This window comes from Vanellus vanellus, assembly GCF_965231255.1.
Source record: "Vanellus vanellus genome assembly, chromosome: 16".
In the NCBI taxonomy this organism is placed as follows: Eukaryota; Metazoa; Chordata; class Aves; order Charadriiformes; family Charadriidae; genus Vanellus; species Vanellus vanellus.
In genome coordinates this window covers 6,708,823-6,726,814 of record NC_138921.1, presented here as the reverse complement: position 1 = coordinate 6,726,814, position 17,992 = coordinate 6,708,823, and the positions used below count along the sequence as shown (strand labels likewise).

General features: G+C 43.2%; 1 protein-coding gene across 2 annotated transcripts in view; it reads left to right on the top strand.

Moving 5' to 3' along the window:
* The first annotated feature begins 6,336 nt into the window (after window positions 1-6,336).
* Window positions 6,337-17,992, top strand: part of CLTCL1 (clathrin heavy chain like 1) — a 36,526-nt gene continuing 24,870 nt past the window's right edge. For both annotated transcript variants that reach the window (XM_082491619.1, XM_082491620.1), the window contains exons 1-2: window positions 6,337-6,421; window positions 14,802-15,009. In XM_082491619.1, coding sequence (XP_082347745.1) covers window positions 6,380-6,421; window positions 14,802-15,009 — 250 coding nt within the window. In that variant the 5' untranslated portion in view covers window positions 6,337-6,379. The remainder of the gene's footprint in view (window positions 6,422-14,801; window positions 15,010-17,992) is intronic.

The following is a 17,992-nucleotide window of genomic DNA, read 5'->3' as shown; positions in this document are numbered from 1 at the left end:
GGCCTTTGTGTTACATAAAATAGCATTACATGGTCTAATAAAAACCTGTTTTTGAAGGGGAGAATATAGTTCAGGAAATAGTGGTGTTGTCAGGAGGGGATTTCTGAACTTATCTTTAAAGTTAATGCAGACAAAAGTACAGCTTCATACAAAAGCAGGAATTTGGGCATAAAGAAAGGGAACAAAAATATTTCATGAACAATAAAACTAATTCAAGAAGGTGCAGGCCTTGGTCAAAGATTTTTTTTCCATGATTTGGGGTGGCTGCTTTATAGATTTGTCAGTAAGGGCTGAACTCCCATTTCAGCCATTCCTTTCAAATAAACGTCTCCCTCTACTCTCTGACTACCTATTTTCATGAAACTTGCAGAAATCTAGTATCTTCAAGCTTATTCCTCTCCATCACATATGGCTAAATTTGGCCGATGGGTTCAAAACCTGCTATGGTGAGGAAAAGGAAACGGGCAAACACAAGGAAAGAATAGTCATAAAAGATTTGTTTCCTTCTGGGGATGGGGGGAATTCATAGCTTATGAATTTAGAGAGTGCTTCTTTCCAGGATTAAGAGAAGGGAAATATATTGTAAAGGCCCTATAGAAAATTAAAAGTCTGTTTACCATCTGCATGGTTTATTACTACACTTTAAAATGTAATGGCGTTTCTGCTTTTCTTGGCTTTGTTCTATTTCCTGGATAATATAATAATGTTAAGAAAATGAACACTGTCAAGGGTCTATTTCAAAGGAAGTAACTAAAGGGCCCTAACAGTCAATATATTCAGCATTTCCCAAATCACCCTGTTAATCTGCAATTAGGAAACATAGGTTCATTCAGTCTTGCTGTAGGACAGAAGTAATAACCAGAAGACCCCTTCAGGTCTTTTCCAGCCTTTTATTCTCATATCCTGTTTATGCACACTTGCTGGTTATGCTCCTAAATGGTATTTAACAACTCAGACCATTTAGGCCAAGATTTTACTTGGTCTATTTATAAGTGTAGCTTTGTCTCCTGACATTCCAGAACTGGTGAAATTATCAATAGGTGCCCAATTGATATATATTAGCTCTCATTTCTTTCCATTAGTTCTGTTTTCAAAGAACAGGTTCACCCTCTATCCACTTGATAGATGAACTGACAGAGAAAACACTCTGGAGGAATTCAGCTTCTACAAAGGTTGATGTAGCAAACAGCCCTGACCCATCTGTCATGATTTTGAAGACAGACGTTGACTCCCATGCCCTTTACTTGGCTTTGCGTCACTGACCAGTAGACCCCTGTTTTTACAAGGCTGGGCTGGAGGAGTTGCAATTTCAGCTAATATACTGCTGTGCAAGTAATTCAGCATCTGTGCTGCAAACCTTGGAGAACACAAGCGTCCAGAGAAGAAGCAAACAACTATATGAATGCACAGAGAGCATGAATGTCAGCGCACTGCACAAAGACAGACAGAAATGGCTTCTTTAAATGGCAATGCTTCTGGGAGGAAAGACAGGCATATTGTTTGCAAGTTACAAGTAAATTATGTATCATGGCATTAGCTCTGTGGGGAATCTAAAGACCTCCAGCCTGCACCGCTACTGCCTCTAGACACTTACGTTCATTTTGACATTAAATGCCATCAGAATCTATCATCTCCAGCAGAGCTTTCCATGCACAGGGAATACAGCATGGGGTTTCACAGACCAAACTAAATTCATAAAGTGACCTTTATCAAGAACATGTCAGGAGTTAAATGCACCATAACAGGGGATTTCCTTTAAATGCTATGTGTGTACAACGACATTCTCCTGCCGGAGAATGAACTAGAGGGAATTTAAACATTAAACAGTTTCATATTAAACAACTCTGCAACAGAATCTTTACATTTCAAATAATTTCTTCAAAAACATTACATTTACAATTTTTACCAGTCTGCTCTTAGGAGCTTGCGCAATGACTTACGAAAACCACAGAACAAACTCATCCAGAGCCTCACAGTGCTTTGTATGACCCAGAGTTACGCATTCAATAAGAACAGATGGGAAAAGGAAAACTGAATTCCAGGGGAAAAGAACATTATTTGAATGGAAGTTTGCACTAAAATGGAGAATGATTGTGGGACGTGTCCAAGGAGTCAGTTCTGGATGGGAGATGATGAAAGGAGACAATTCTTGACTCAGCAGTGAGGAGTCTGTTGGAAGAAGAGAGGAGAGACGGATAAGAGGAAAGGGAAGGGCTCCACCGTCTCCAGGAGACAAGCTGGAAAGAAGTCCAAGGAGTGAGGGTGTGGTTTGAAAAACAGGGAGTACAATTTCAAACTGGATCCTGAAGCAAACAGGGCAGTCAGTGAGGACCTTGAGATACACGAAATGTCAATTTTCTCTGTGAGAGACCAAATCAGAATTTCTAGAGTTGTCGTGATGCTTTGTTGTTGCTGTACCACATCTTCGTGCTGTGACTGCTAATACAGCATTCCTCAAGTTTGCATTTATCTGTTAGGCAGAACATTGACACTCAGACAGCGTCAGTCAGCATACAGCTGGGAACAGATGCGAATCAAACATTCTGTGCTCAGTGCTGTGCCACACACATTCTCTCTCCAGCAGTTGTCGTGGTCAGCCACAAGGACATGCAAGTCCAACCTGCAGACTCCCTGTCACTTGGAGCTTTACTTGTTCACACTCAGGCAGGTCTCCCTCTGTCAGTAAGTATACGCTCTCTCATACAGGCCAGAACTTGTGCTAGTGCCTTTTTAGTTTAGGTTTGTTTGTTTTTTTTTTTTTTTTTTTTTAAATCAAAACAGTGAAGTGGCCAACCATTTGCAAATTGAACACTTTTGTAGTTAAATGATGATTTGGACTGATGTTGTGGAACAAGACTCCAAGAGGAAAACTTAAGATAAATGCACATTGCTTTTCCAGTGAGACTTTCTTGGCTGATTCTGTGGGAAGACAACTAGGAACATGCACAATACATATAACATTTTTTCATGTAAATAACAGACCCTCAAAGGCAAAAATGCATCTCTTCTCTGGGCTATTCTCAAATACTGTAAAAGAGCATTAGGCTGCCATCCATAAGAGGAGCCAGAAAACCAAACATCTGGAGGAGAGCAACCTCTGAAAAAATAGAGAAACATTTACCAGGAGTTTTTCCATTTGCATTGTTAAAAAACTGCTAGGGATTACACCCTTCTCAGCTGCTAAGTGCTGTGGCTCTGCCTTTTATAAAGGAGCAAGAGAGTAGCAGTTAGCTAAGCAGACAGGTACTAGCACAGCGAACATTCAGACGCTTGAGACCCTTTACATTTCCTTTTAATAGACTACAGACTGTAGGAGAAATACCTTAAATAAGGCCGGTAGTGCCTTTCCATTGAGAGATCCCAAACTAAATATAGAAAACGGGGTTAAAAGACTCAGTTAAAACATCCATGCATGCAGCTGACTGTACAGAGGTCAGTTTCTTCAGCTATGGAAGCTCAGCTCGTTGCAAAGTGGAGAAAAGATGGCAAAATGCTTTTCTCACTTTTTCAATTTGTGTCAAAATTTCAAACACAATCAGCTAGCTCTTAGAGCTGTTCACACCTGCGAAGAATCTAACCCTTGTCAGCAACAAAGCCAGGCGTTTAAAAAGAACAGATATTTAAACACACAACAGCATAAAGAAGGTACAAATGAGAAAGACATCAGCAGACAAAAGTGTGGAGAAGCACTAACATAAAGTGAGATGCCGTTTTTTACTATAGAAATTATAGGATGTTGTAATTAGGATTTGGCCAGCTGGGAGCGGGCACGAAGCGTTATATTATTAACACTGGATTGAAGAAATATAACAGACCTTTAATTTTAATTATACCTTAAAAGAGCCTTGATTTCCTTGCCAGTGATCTCTCTAGTTTTTGTCAGCAGTTTAGTGCCAGGCTACTAAGAGCGATTCCACACAGTACACAGTGATTTTTGTGCATTTGTAATTCTTGCTAATAAAAATATGTCTCTGAGACAAACCTGTTGTTTCTTTCCTTTTTCACAATTTTCTTTAAAATATAAATTATATAAAAATATATACCTTATAATGCTGTACATTACTTAAGAGGTCCTACTTCATTTGTGAAATAAGTGATGAAAGTCTGTGGCTTGTTTTTTTAAAACAAAGCTAGTTAGCTATAAATTAGAAAGCAAAAGCTCGCAACTGGAGCTCTGGATATAAATAATTAGCACCCATAAAGTGACTGTGAAAGAGGACAGTTGACAAAGGAAAACACAGAACAAGTTCATTATACCAAAACGGGCTGGTTACAGATTATGTCCTGACCTCCCACTGACGGTCCCGTCTCTGCAGCGCTGTTGACTTGCCCTCATTTAGAAACTGATATAGCTAACCCACTGTAAATAAACTGCTACTAACAAACCTATGGAGCAGAGGCTACTCAAACTGCTTTTGAGACCATGTAAAGAAAAGCTGTCTCCACCGCAGCTCCATTTTTGCTTGCTTTTGAGAGAATAGACCTTGGTACCTAACCCCCATTGTAAGTCCTCCCAGGAGAGCTACGGACTCCAGATTTCCTGGGGGATAGGGCTTTGGCGGCACCTCAGTCCCAGCACCTTCTGCCACCTGTGCAGTGGGCTTTCAGCATTTCCTCTGTCCAGCTGCAGACCTTCAGATCTCCCATACATGGCAAAGGGGTCCCCATGGCTGTAGCCTGCGATTGCATGTGCCAGTAGGAACCAAGGTGTCTCAGCAGAGCCATGCCTACATTTCCTTTGGACACCTAACCCAGTTTTGGTAATTCCCAGCTCCGTGTATTAAAAATGAATGAGGTTAAATAAAAATAATGAGGTTTTAAATTGTAATATATTTGGAATTGGTTTAATCTGCCTTCTGGTTTTGAGTCTTCAGGGGTCCCTTGTTCAGCTTTTCTTTGCAAACCACAGCACAAGAAACTCATTTATAAAAAAAAATTAAATCAGAGATTCTCCTGTAATCTTGTGTTTCCCAGAGCTGGGTGCTCTGGGAAACGCGAACACCACAATGCTCCGGATAAAACTGCTGGAGCTAGCAATATCGCAGCAATCAGTTTCCATCTTGAAGGATTACTGTAATTTAGGAGAAACATAATAGCAGTAATGTTACCTTCACCTCCCCCGTCTAATGCTAATGGGCTGACTAGGACTGAGGATGAAAGAAAAAAAAAAAAAAAAGGCGTGGATACACCTCTTACATGTTGGACTCTCCACTTGTTGGATGTTTAATAACTTTCCAGTTTTCGATGTCAACTCTCCGGGGAAGGAACCCGATTTCCATTTAGAAATTCAACAGGGCAGCACAGCGGGGTGGCTGTTCAAACCTACCATATCATAACTGCTCGTAAAACTCCTCACCTACCTTCGGGCATGGCAGTAGGCAGCAAAGCCCCCGCGGTGCTCTCATCTGCCGGCGGGCCGAGGGCAGCAGCGGGCAGCCACGCCGCCTGACCCAGCCAGACCCAAGCGCCGGCTGGGACCCCTGGGGCTCCCAGGGGCCTTGTGCGCCGAGCTGGGGACCACGACTCTCAAAGGCCACGCGTGCCTCTGCTCCCCTGCGGCCAGGACGAGCCGGTGTCCACCCCGGGGAGGAGGAGAGCCGCTCTTGGCCGCAACCAGCCGCCGCGGCAGGTGCTGGGGCAGGCCGCGGGGGCCGCTCCCGGCCTTCGTTGCCCACCAAGGGCCACAGCCAGGCGGCGGGGCAGCGCCGGGGAGCCCCTTGCCTTTCTCCTCACCCCCGGCGGGAGCCTCGCAGCCCGAAGGGGAGCACCCCGCCCGGCCCCACCTTCCCTGCTGCGAGGAAGGGCGGCGGGAGGAGACCCTGAGGGGCCGCAGCACCCACCAGCCCCCGCCGCCGCGGGGAACCGGGGAGGGGGTCGGGTCACGTGAGTGCGTGTGGCAGCGGCGGAAGGATACCTGGGCTCTGCCAAGACCTGCCGCCCCTCTCCGCTGTCCGCAACTGGGGCGGCGGGAGCCCCCCCTCAACTCCTCGTAGCCCCCTGCCCAGCCCTGCCACTCGGCGGGAGCGGGGGGTGGCGGGGGGAGACGGGGGCGGCGGGGGGCGAGCGCGGGCGAGAGGCAAGGGGGAAGAAGCGCCGCGGGGAGGGACTATTTGAGAAGACCCTGTCAGGCTGGTGCGGTGCGGAGTGATCCCGCCGGCGGAGTGAGCGGCCCCGAGCTGAGGCGGCGAAGGGAGGCGAGCCCGCCGGGGCGCCATCCCAGCGAGGGCACTGCGCCTGCGCCGCCCCCTCCTCCCCTCCCCTCTCTTCCCTGCCTCCCCTCCCCTCCGCCCCGCCGCCGTGTGGGGTGCAGCGGCGCCTGCCCGGCTGCCACCGCCGGCCCCTGCCCCGCGCCCCTGCCCCGGGGAGCTCGCCCCCAGCCATGGCCCAGATACTGCCCATCCGCTTCCAGGAGCATTTCCAGGTGAGCGGAGGGGGGCGGTGGAGGCGCAGGGACGGGGCTCTCCCTCCTCTGCCTCACCCCGTCCCTCAGAGAGGGGGGGCTGCGGCCTAGCCGGGGCTGGGGGCGCGCTGAGGGGAGGGGGGAGCCGGGCCACGGGGGTACCTCCCGCGGCCGCTGTGGCGGGGCGACCCTCTCCTTCTCTCCCTCCTTCTCTCCTTCCCTCCGGTGCGGAGCCGCCGTCCCGCTGGGCGCCGCGGGAAGGCGCGCGGGGCCGGGGCCGCCCCCGGTGCGGGCTCCTGGGCTGCCGCCTCCCCCCCTCCCTCCGTTCCTCTGTCCATCCATCCCCCGGGCAGCCTCTCCGCGGAGCGCCCGCGATTTGTGCAGAGTCACTGGGCGCCTGAGGGACCTCCCGCTCCGGGGAGGGGGAGGCGCCGGGCCGGGGCCGGGCTGCTCGCCCCGGGGACCGCGGGGGCTCCCCCGCCTCAGCTGAGGTGGGTGCCGTAATCTTGGAGAGGGATCGAGGCTTTTCTCTTTTCCCTAAACGACCGTCAGCCTGCGGATCGCGGAGGTTCCTGGGAACCTCTTTCTGTGCAGCTGCGAACTGGGAGGAAATTGGTGAGATGAGGTGCAAGAAAGCTTTTGGACTTGGAAGCTGCACAGCCTGTCTCTCCTTCCAAACATAACAATATTAAAAAAAACCACGTCCCTAAAAATGTCATAGTTGTGTTCTTCATAGCCTGTGAAAAGCATAGTGCCAGCGTTGGAAAAGATCCATGACTAATGGATGCAGCACAGACAAACCGGTTTATCTGTTTCCTTGTGAACTGGTGATGAGGGAGGGTTGTAAATGGAGTGAGAGAACAGCGGTCTGTGAACATGCAGTTTGAGGCAGGAATTAAAGGAATTTGCTAAATGAATGAGAGAACAGGAAGTGGACTTGGCAAGTCATCCTTCTGTCTCTGTACCGCCCCTTTCTGTCAAATCAGGCATCCATTTCAAGATATGAACTGGGTATCATCCATCAGTGTGGACTTTGTGCCACTTCAATCATTTCAGCTTGGGAAATGGTTATTGCCACTTCCAGCTCTCTTTGGGAAGTGTTTTCTGCTCGACTGGAAGAACTAACTGTTTTGGTCACTCCAGAAGGAGCCTTAGCGTGAAAAACTGTAATAGGGCTAGCAAGTTCCAGAAATATCTAATCTCTCTGCCCAAGAGAGCAGACACACCTGTCTCCTCAGAGTTGGCATGGATTAAGAGAGTTTACCATAGTGAAGAAGAATTATACTGTCACTCCCCCTGCCCCCTTCCCCACAAATGTTCAGTATAGCAGTGATTGTAGTAACCTCAAATGCATTCTGAAGAGCTACGGTACAGCTGTCTGAGTAAGAAACTTGGTATCAAAGTGGTCTTGATGTCAGATTGTCCTGAGAAGCATATGGTTCTTACAATTTAAAACTAGGAGACATAACCAGTCCTGCTGATTGTGTTTGATCCGTAAAATAATGATGAGAGAATATCACACTTAATGTGTCATAGGTGCAATGTGCTGCTTTGCATATTAAATGACTGTTTCTGTGACGGCTAGCGTTGTGTGTCTTGCAACATTGCCAGTATTAGCATTGTGGTGCTTCTGTTTTGGGTGGGGGGCTATCAGCTCCTCAAGGGATTTGTACTGAAGTCATATTCTATTTTTTGCTACCAGCTGCTTTTGCTCTTAAATAATTTGATCTTATTGAAGGGACTAAAACTGTGCTTGAGGGACTTTTTCCCAGCATAGAGGAGCAGGGGAAACCTTTGGGACACCTGCTGCTACCATGTAGGACCAAACTCTTCTTCACTCTTTCCTGCTTCTCCCACCAGTTTGAGTGCAGTAGCTCCAAAGCAGTACTCTGCTAAAAAAAAAAAAATAGTGAGATTAGTAGTAGCTGGGAGTAGGAATGCAGTCAGCCTCCTCAGTGCTGCTTCTGCAGTTGTCGCTTCATGGTGTGGGATAAACATGGAAGGAGATCAGAAGGAATGTGGGAACTGGTAGTGTTTGCTCTGGCTGGATATCTGCAGTGGAGTTTTATCAGCTCTAACTTAATATTATGTGTTGTAAACATCAAGAGTCATGTATAAATGATACATGATGCTTATTGTTGACTGGTAGAGAATTCGTTAAAAGATTAGGCCTTCACTCCTCTTCATAATGCTTTGCTGTCACCCATATTCAGCTTTATCAGCTTAACCTCTTCCCTCCCCTTAGTTCCAAGAAATTGGCTTGGCTACAGTTAAGTTGTCATATTTAAAAGTAGTGTAACAGATCTACTGCTTCGCTTTATGATGTTAAATCCAAAAAAGTTACAGTTCCTTATAACTGCTGTGTTTCAGTGATCCTGCATTAAATCTTTCTGCACTTTAAGTCAACCTGTGTACTGTTTATACCTGTAGCCATTTTAATTAATATGGCTTTAAGTGGTTAGAATAGCTGTTAGCACTATAATTACTTGATTCCAAATTCAGACTGTTGCTGATGAAACATTGTTTCGCTTAAGTTCAGAGTTTTCCCAAGATAGTTGTATGTACTTTACTAAAAGAACTGAAGCATGCAGAAAGCGCTCTGCAAAGAAACTAAACATAAGTTGCAGTGCTAAATACTGAACTCTTCTCTCCCACTCTCTCTAGCTGAAAGTGGATAAATGATAGTGTGAAGTGAAACAGGGATCTTGGTCCACATAAAATTGGAGGAGTACTAGAGATCAGCAGACTGTTTACATTCCGTGTGAAGCTCATTTTGCTTTATGTTGATCATCCTTCTGACTGAACTGTAGCTCCAAGCCTGTGCAGGAGGAGTGACTGCCAGTCACAGTGCATGCTAAATTTGAAGTTGTTACAACTTTTACATACAAGTCCTGTATGAGCATGTGAGCTGAAAGACGGAGAATAGCTGCAGTAAAAGAAAGACATCCAGGTCTTGATGTGGTAGTAGTTAAGCTGAGAATGAACCCAAGTCTTCCTGTTTGTTTAGCTTCATTTAATGCAATTGAACAGGTTCTTTTAGATGTAGACTGTAGCTGTGAGTCTTCAGAAATTCATAAAGAACTTGCATCTTGCTTATTCTTCTTCCAGAGGATATCATAGTTGAGTCCCATAGCAAAGGAGAGGAACAGGATAAGGACTTGTTTCTTATCTGGCTGATGGCTGACCAGCTGCAGCAGTGCAAACTATGCCAGCCCTGCTATAGTGAAGTACTAGTACACACTAGTTAAGCTACTGTGATTTAATCAGGTTCATAACTCTAGTGCTTCTGTTGGAGCAGTGAATTATAAATTATTTACCAGATTGAACTCTTCCAAGGGGATTGTAGTTTACAATGGAAGTGCTGTAAAAGACTAAATATATTGGTACGTAGACTGGAAGCAATGCTACTGGAATTCAGTGTACAGAGTGTTCTTGATCTAAAATTAAACTTCTCTTTTATTTAGTCATTGGTTTGCTCTTGAAAGCTTGTCTTTATCCCCTTTTGAGTTGTTGTTTTTTGTTTGTTTTTTTTTTTTCCAGTTTTCACTAGCAAAAAATCTCTGCTTGCCTGGAGAGAAAGCTGTTACTTATACAAAGTCTCAGGTTCCTAGATTGGGGGCTTCATCCCATAGATGGATAGGCACATTGATCTGTAGGCAGGATTCTGCTTTCTATTGAATAACTAATACCGGCTCTTGAGCACAGCCAACTAATGAGAAAAAACTTGTGTGCATGACATGTTCTTGATGCATAAGTTTTATGCGTCTCAGTGCAGCACTGAAAAGCTAAGGTATCCTGGTTTTAAACATAAAGAATGCAGATTTACTACTGTCATTTTCTGGACAAACCCACTTTCTATTTGGATGGTCTGAGATGTCTTGTTAAGAATTGCTATCTGTTGTGTAATAGGCATGACTGAGCTGAAGTGTAATGGCTTTCATGAGTTTGCTTTGGCTAGACATGTGGACTTAAAAGCACTCAGGATATTTGCAACCTCTAAATGACTTTCTGGATTTGTATTCAAAAGGTAGGGCTAAGTATCATGTTTTGATTCAGCTATTTAGCATTGAAGAGACCATATTTGCTCACTGAATTGAAAAGTGCCCTACATGTGGTAGGGAGACTCATTCAATAGATGATCTAATCCTCATCACTGACATACAAGAACAAATTTTTGTGTAGGGAGTAACTGTCATTTAAGATGAATCCTAATTGCAACTGCAACTAAGACCTGTAAGCCGCTGGTCTTGCATGTTTCAGCTCTTGTATACTTCCTTGACGTCCCTCACCTGTCAAGATGGAAACTATAGCAAGAGATGAGGGGCAGATGGGCAATTGAGAGGGGATATCCAACAACTATATGCAGATTCTTATTGAGCATGATTATAACTTTATACATTTACATGAGTAAAACAGTGCTGAGAAACTGTATTACTGCATTCTTGGTTTGTATTATGCTTAATATGATATGTGCTTACAGATCTTTTAGCAGGCAGTTTTTAGTATTTGGATACCTACAGCCTCTGTCTGAGCCTTAGTCTTTTCTAGTGGGCTTGAAAAACAATAGTTGCTTGCCTCTAAAAAGCATTTCCACCAGAGCTGTGCAGTCTAACGCTGAAATGGGATATTTACTGAACCCTGGAGGGATCTGAAATTCACAGAGTTCTTCTGACTTCAGCATTTAACTGGTGGTTAGTCCCAGGTATTGGAGTGTCAATATTGAACAGGCAGTAAGTTAGGCTTAAGGATTTCCCATTAGAGAAATGGACTTAGTTTGAAAACTGGTAGCATCAGTGTCTGACTTGGTCCATGCTGACGCAGTCTGGATCACTACACTCCACAGAAAGGGAAATGAGTTAGAAAGCCCAATATTTAGTAGAATTTGCGTGTAAAAACATCTTGACTCCATTTCTTAGCAAATGGTACCGTGTTGGTAAAGTAGAATGGGGAAAGACTAGATCTCATATTAATAGTTGTATTTCATCCTACGCATAGGACTTGTGTGTCTTCATTCAGGTTGAGAATCAGATAACACATCTCGGATTAATCTTTACCATGTCAATAAGTTCTTAGTATCTATAAGATGTTAAAAGTAAGTTTGGTATCCAGCCTGCAGTAATACTAGATATCTATGAAGTAAAAATCTTTGTTATCTGGTTCATTCAGCCTGATAGTGAAGATAGTTCTACACTGTACATGTAGATAATGGATATTAGGGCGTGAAAGGATAGGGGAGGCATTAAGCCATTACTTATAAAAGAGAATGTTATCCTTTCCTCTACAGTGAGGTTTACAGTAAGCTACATGGGGGTGCTTGGTAGGGTTTAACTGGATTACCCAAAAGTAAAGTGTGGAGTAAAATCATGGAAGGAGACTATCCCCGTAGTACATGTATCTGCAATGACTTTGTAATATTGAATCCTTCTTTTCAGAAGAAGGCAACCTTAATTTGAGAGTACTGCTTGCATAGGAAGCATAATTAAAAACTGAAAATTTAGTAGCAATTGAGAGGACTGACGTTTACTCCTTTATGAAAATAAACTGCAAAATCTCCAGTTAATATATACAAACTTCAGTAATGACCTGTAGTACCTTCACCTGAGGCCTTTTAAGATATATAGCTAAATGCTTGCTACCTCCTGTAATAGTTTTCTTAATTTTGTGCTTGAGGAAGGGGGAAAGGTGCTTTAGAACAACATAGTCCAGATTGTCCTGGCAGGTTTGTCCCATCCAGGATAGAAGTGATGCTGGCTGATGTCCATTTGTTTGGTCATAAAAGAATTCTGCTCATGTTCTTACGTATAGTCACAAGGAATATGCCTCTTACACTGCTTCTGTGTTACAGGAGCACATATCTGATGAGGATACTTAATCACTCCCCCAATGGCAGGAACAGTCTTCAGTGTTTTCCGACTGCTAAAATGTGAAGCTTTGTCATCATTCACTGAGGCTTGCAGTATTCACATGACCATCCTTTAGGACATTTTGCCTTTAAAAGATGTGACTGACCTCCCTAATAATAAGGATGACAGTGATACTCCTGCATTATTTAGCATTACATTTTCTGAAAGCTTTGCTAGATTTTATAACAGTTTAAATGGGAAATCTTAATACCAGAACTTGATGCCAAATCTTACTGATCTCAGTGAAGATACCGAAAGCGTTATTCTTCAACATGGATCTGATTTTGCAGTGAATAACCTTGGGCTTAAAGCTGAACTTCAAGTAGGCTAATGCCTCAAGATTCTTACCATGCAGAATGAGTGGCCAGGGGCTGTTTCTTGAAGAGTAGGTCAAGCTGAAGCACAGTGATTGAGAAGAGACCTTGAAGAGGCTGTGTTGCTACTTCAGTGTTCTGGAAATACATCTGAGTTTGGGTTAATTAAATCAAGTTAGGAACTTTGCTATGCTGCGGTTAAATCTCTTGACCACTCGTGACACTTAGTCTCTTGGTAGATGGACTCGGATCATGCTTAACAGTAAAGCGCTCAAGTGTCTACTACGTGAACATGTCGTTTGTCACTACAAGTGGACATGGTCTGGTCTAGAGCATGTGACCAAGAACAGTGGAATTAAGGGCCCACCATTTATTCCTCTGTTGTTGAAGGTCACAGAAGTTGATGGAGCTGCAACTTGAAGGTTTATTCATACTAAAACTTTCTGAATTACATATGAAAACTACATGAGTTGTCATGATATGGAAACTTCTTTCCTTACTGACACAGAAGCCTCTAATAGCCACATGCCCAGTGGACTTGTTTTCAAAAATCTAGTTGCAAGCAGCTTCTTATGTTCTTTGATTCTCTTTTGGAATGAATGGCACCTACGGAAGTTTACTAGAGCGTATTGAATTATTTACCTGTAAAGTGAGGTGTTAGCTGAATGGTGTCAATTTTGCTGAGAGACACTTGTGGGAGGGAGTAAACATATTTTTACAAGTGTATATATTTGGCTTGTATTGCATTACTGAAGTTTGAGTACGTTGAGATTAGCAGTTACTGAGTAGCTCTTCATTAGTAAGCTAAACAGAAAACAAACAATTCCTGAGGCATTCTTGGGCACAGTCCTGACACAGCACACTTCTAGGTATTTTCGTTACACACCCAATTTATGATTTAGTGAGTAGCTTTATGGAAGCTGTAACAAGCCATGATTAACTAGATTAAAACACACTAAAACAGTCTTTGTGACACCATCATGGGACTTGTTGTCCAAGAGATTTAGTCTATTGTATGAAGGTTCTGGTGGTATGTGTCAGAGGAGTCCAGTGACTCCGTGATGCTGTTGGTAGTTTCTATGCTGTCTCCTTGAGGGCAGTAATTTTTCACTTGCAGTGCGCTGAAAAGCAGTATCGGTTAATCCCTTAAGAAGCTTCGGTGAAGCTGATACTGTTCCTCTGTTTGAAAAGCATTGCTCTGGGGCATAAAGCAGGTGCTCAGGCCTGTCTCAGTTAACTGTTCTATAAAATGCAGCTTGCATACATACCAATCTGGGGTGTGCTGTGTAGGTGAATTTGATGTACTGCAGACCAATTGAAACAGTGATACTCATTCACTGCCACCTGCTCCTGTTAACCTGAAATTGGTGGAAGTGAATGTAAACAAAGTTAACACAAAAGGATGAAAATGAGAAATAGCCGTCTTCTAGGGCAGTCTATTCAGTGCACAAAATGACATTAAGAGTAACTGCTTTGTACCCACTGCCATATGATTGAGGACAAGTTTTGAGAGTTGGACATAAGGCTGGAGGGGGGCTGCGTTGAAATCCCTGCCTTTGTTGTTGAGCCAAATGGCATGACATCTTGGGCAAGGAGAGGTGGAATGACTAATTATTTTAATGCATCTTTCTTCTGTTTCACTGGTAAGAATTGGTTGGACTTGTTCATCTTGCTTCTTAGAATCTACTTGTAAAAATAGGCCATTTGAGACCTGCTATGTACACTTCATTCCATAATGTTGCTAGGAGTGGGTTGCATAAGTGTAATTGGTTCTTTCCGTAAGACCCACTGCTGCTGTACATTGTAGTTCTGCCACTTAATAAGTTTTTAATACCAAATTTACCAGCCTTGCTAAATCTGGAATAGTGATGCTACTGATAGTATACAGCCTATCACATTACCAGAACCCGGTTAAGCTGTAAATGCTTAAGTTAAAACTCCTTTTAATTTGCATCAATGACACAACTTTGGAATGGCTTTAGGACTTGAATACTGGAAATTGTGTAGTTCTTTACCTATGGAACAAAGAGAATCAGAAGATAGGTCGTAGTTCCATAAGATATACTCTTGTCAGAGAAATATACCAGTCTTGAATTTCCTTCTGGAAGAGACTTTAGACATAGAGGCTTGAGTTAGACCTTCAACATGGGAAGGATAATAAAACACTCTCTTCTATCTTTCTAGCTCCAAAATTTGGGCATTAACCCAGCAAACATTGGATTCAGTACCCTAACAATGGAATCTGACAAATTCATCTGCATCAGGGAGAAAGTGGGAGAGCAGGCACAAGTAGTGATAATTGACATGAGCGATCCAACAACACCCATCAGACGTCCAATTTCTGCCGAAAGTGCCATCATGAATCCAGCCTCTAAAGTAATTGCCCTAAAAGGTGAGTAACCCTTTATTATTGCAGTATGAAACCTACTGTTTAGCTGCATTACTGCTTACGTATGGTCTTAAGCTTAAGATTTATGTAAACTTTTTAAGAAGAATGTATATGAGGATAAAAATTCTTGCCTGAACTTGCATGCTGTATTTTTGGCAGTGAATTTTTCAGTAATCTTTGGATGATTTGCCTCCAAGTAGGTGTGAGATGCTTGGGCTTGGCACTGCAGCCTCCTATTCTCACTGAGGACCAGGCCAACATATGGTATACTCTCCCATTATACAGGTGTTGTAAACGTAATGGACACTTGTAAAGGTGAATAGGAGCGTAAAGCCATTCCTACTCTCTGCTCTGTCCTGGCTCTTTCTTGTAGCTCCGAAGAGCTTACTAGATACCAACAAAATGTAATAAGGATGGCCAGTAACTGTGAAAGTCTGAATGTACAAGCATGTTAAGTTTGGCCATCATGAGAGCTTGCGCATAGAACACCTCTCCTTACCAGTACCTGTGGTGTTGATACTGCCTTTATGTAGCACTCTGAGCTCAAAAAAATATTTTTTAATACATCTCTGGCTCTTTTCTTAAATGACTGGCTTCTGGTATTGAATCTCAATAACTGTTACTGACAATGTACTTTTCTTCCTGCATCTTATCTAAACAGATGGTGAGTGAACTTTGTCATGACATTTCATGTTCTGTAGTACAGAATGGTCTAATCTCATAAAAAGCACTGAACTTTAAGGTAGCCATTTGACAGTTCACTTCATAGCCAGGTGGGAGATCTTAATCCTCAGCTGGTATTATAGTGAAAACATTCTCCATTGGCTTGTTGCTAAACATTTGGCTGCTTTGGCTATTGACTGTACCAAGTGAAGGAGAAGAGTATGCTTGTAATGTTTGTGTGTGTGCATATATGGTGGAAGTACAGTTGATAGGCAAAACCAAGTTGCAATATTTTTATGAGAGACCTCTACTAGCATGTCTTGTGTGCTATTCATTTCTGCCTAAGTGTGTTTTTTATTGTGAAAGATCATGGTGAAATTACTTAGGGGTCCAAGAAATAACTGTCCTTAGAACTGGTACGAAAACTGTAACTTCTTGTCTTTGATCTCTGGCTTATACTGACGCTAGGGGAAAACTAATGTGTTAATGTTTGACTTCAGCTAAGATGCTTATACATCTTGTAAAGGACTGCTTTGCCTGGGGTGTGGGTAAAGACAACAATGAAAAAATTATTTCAGACCTCTTGAGAGTTCACTGTCCTTAATCTTGGACCCCTTTAAACAAACCATATTGGCAAGGAAAGTGCCTTCTTTACACTAGCAGAGCTTCATCCAGTTCTTAAAAAGAAACTGTATAATTGGGTTTTAAAACTAACCTTCGAACTAAATGGATTATTATCAGCTTCAAAGAATATAACTTTATTCTTGCCAGTGTTAAGACTTGCTCAAAAGGAGTATAGTTCTGCCCACGCAGAGTGAATGAGCTTGTTCTCCGAAGAGATAAGGTTGGGTGAATAATGTCACATTGACATGCAAAGTTGTGTTGACAAGTGTTGCAAACTTAATGATCTCTTCTTCTATCAATAATCTAATGACCAAAGGGTTGGGTAGAAAAGAGGATGAATAGAGCTACCTAACCAATATGTTGTTACCCACGATAACCAGCAGAACTACAGTGAACTACACTGAAGATATGGTTTAAGTCAGTCTGTCACTCCAGACTTTCCCTGCTGATTGCCTGAGGCTTCAGTAGTCAAAACTGTTGCATATTGTGACTCAGTGTGCCATGATTGAGAGTTGCTCATAATCTGAGGATTATTGAGCAATAAACATACAAACCTACCCTCAGAAAAAGAAATGAAATGGTTCTTGATTTGAACTGAAATACAGTATGCACAATTTCATTTCTGGATTGCATGTGGCATTCTCCTGGTGTACCAAGATTTACGCTTTGTCCTTGTGTTCATGATTCTCTTGCTTTGCTCTGTACTGAGAGTACTCCTCAGTTGGTCTAAGCGGACAATGCAGCACTTTGGGGTGCTTCCGTTCTTTGTGGAATGGAGATACTTCGTGCTCCAGTGAACTGAAATGTAAATTCTCATGCCAGTGTTCAAAAAATGAATCTGCTTACTTGACTACACCTGTAGAGAATAGTCTAAGTAGACTGATCAGTCTGGTAGCTTGATCACAAAAACTTACATGAGAGTCTGGCTTTTTGTCTCAGATCTTGGCCTAAGAAAGTGTTCAAGTAGACATAAGACTCAAACTCACACTTGCCCTCACTGTGACTTTATAGCAGGTTCTGCTCTCTTAATCCAAATAATGGACGTTTTTGTAGTTTAGAGTTCTGAAGTTTGAATTTATGTTGCCACACCTAAATTGTACTGCTATGGCTCCTGTGGCACCCAACATTGAGCTAGCTGCCTGATGAAGCTTCTAAAGCTGTTTCCAACAGTAACACAGCAGTCAAATTTAGTCTAGAAGATAGATAAGCATGAGCTTTTAACTCATTTTAGTAGCTTGTTGGGTTCTTCTATGTTCTTAAAACTAAGAAGGACATCCTGCATCCTTTTCAGGAAGACTAACTTTGAGAGCAGTTTCTATATGCACATACTGGTGTTCCTGTTTAGATGATGACTAGAGCCCTTCCACAACTACTTGTCCGCCTTCTGCATGCGAGGCTGCACACTGTGGAAGATCCAAAAATCAATCTCTTGATAGCACCACTCCACTGCTGGACAAATTGTTGTCCAATATAACAAATATACTGTTTCCGACTATCAGTTTACAGCTGATGCTAGGCTTGGGCTTATTGCATTTGTACAATACAGTAACTGCATGTGCAGAGCAAGGTCATCAGAAATAGGCTGGTTTTGGTTCCAGGGAAGCTAGCAAGCTGTCCTGGGCACTAGTTGATCAGGTTAACAGTTCTTTATGCAGTTAATCTAGGGAGCATAAATGCTGCATGTTGCAGCTCTGAAAAC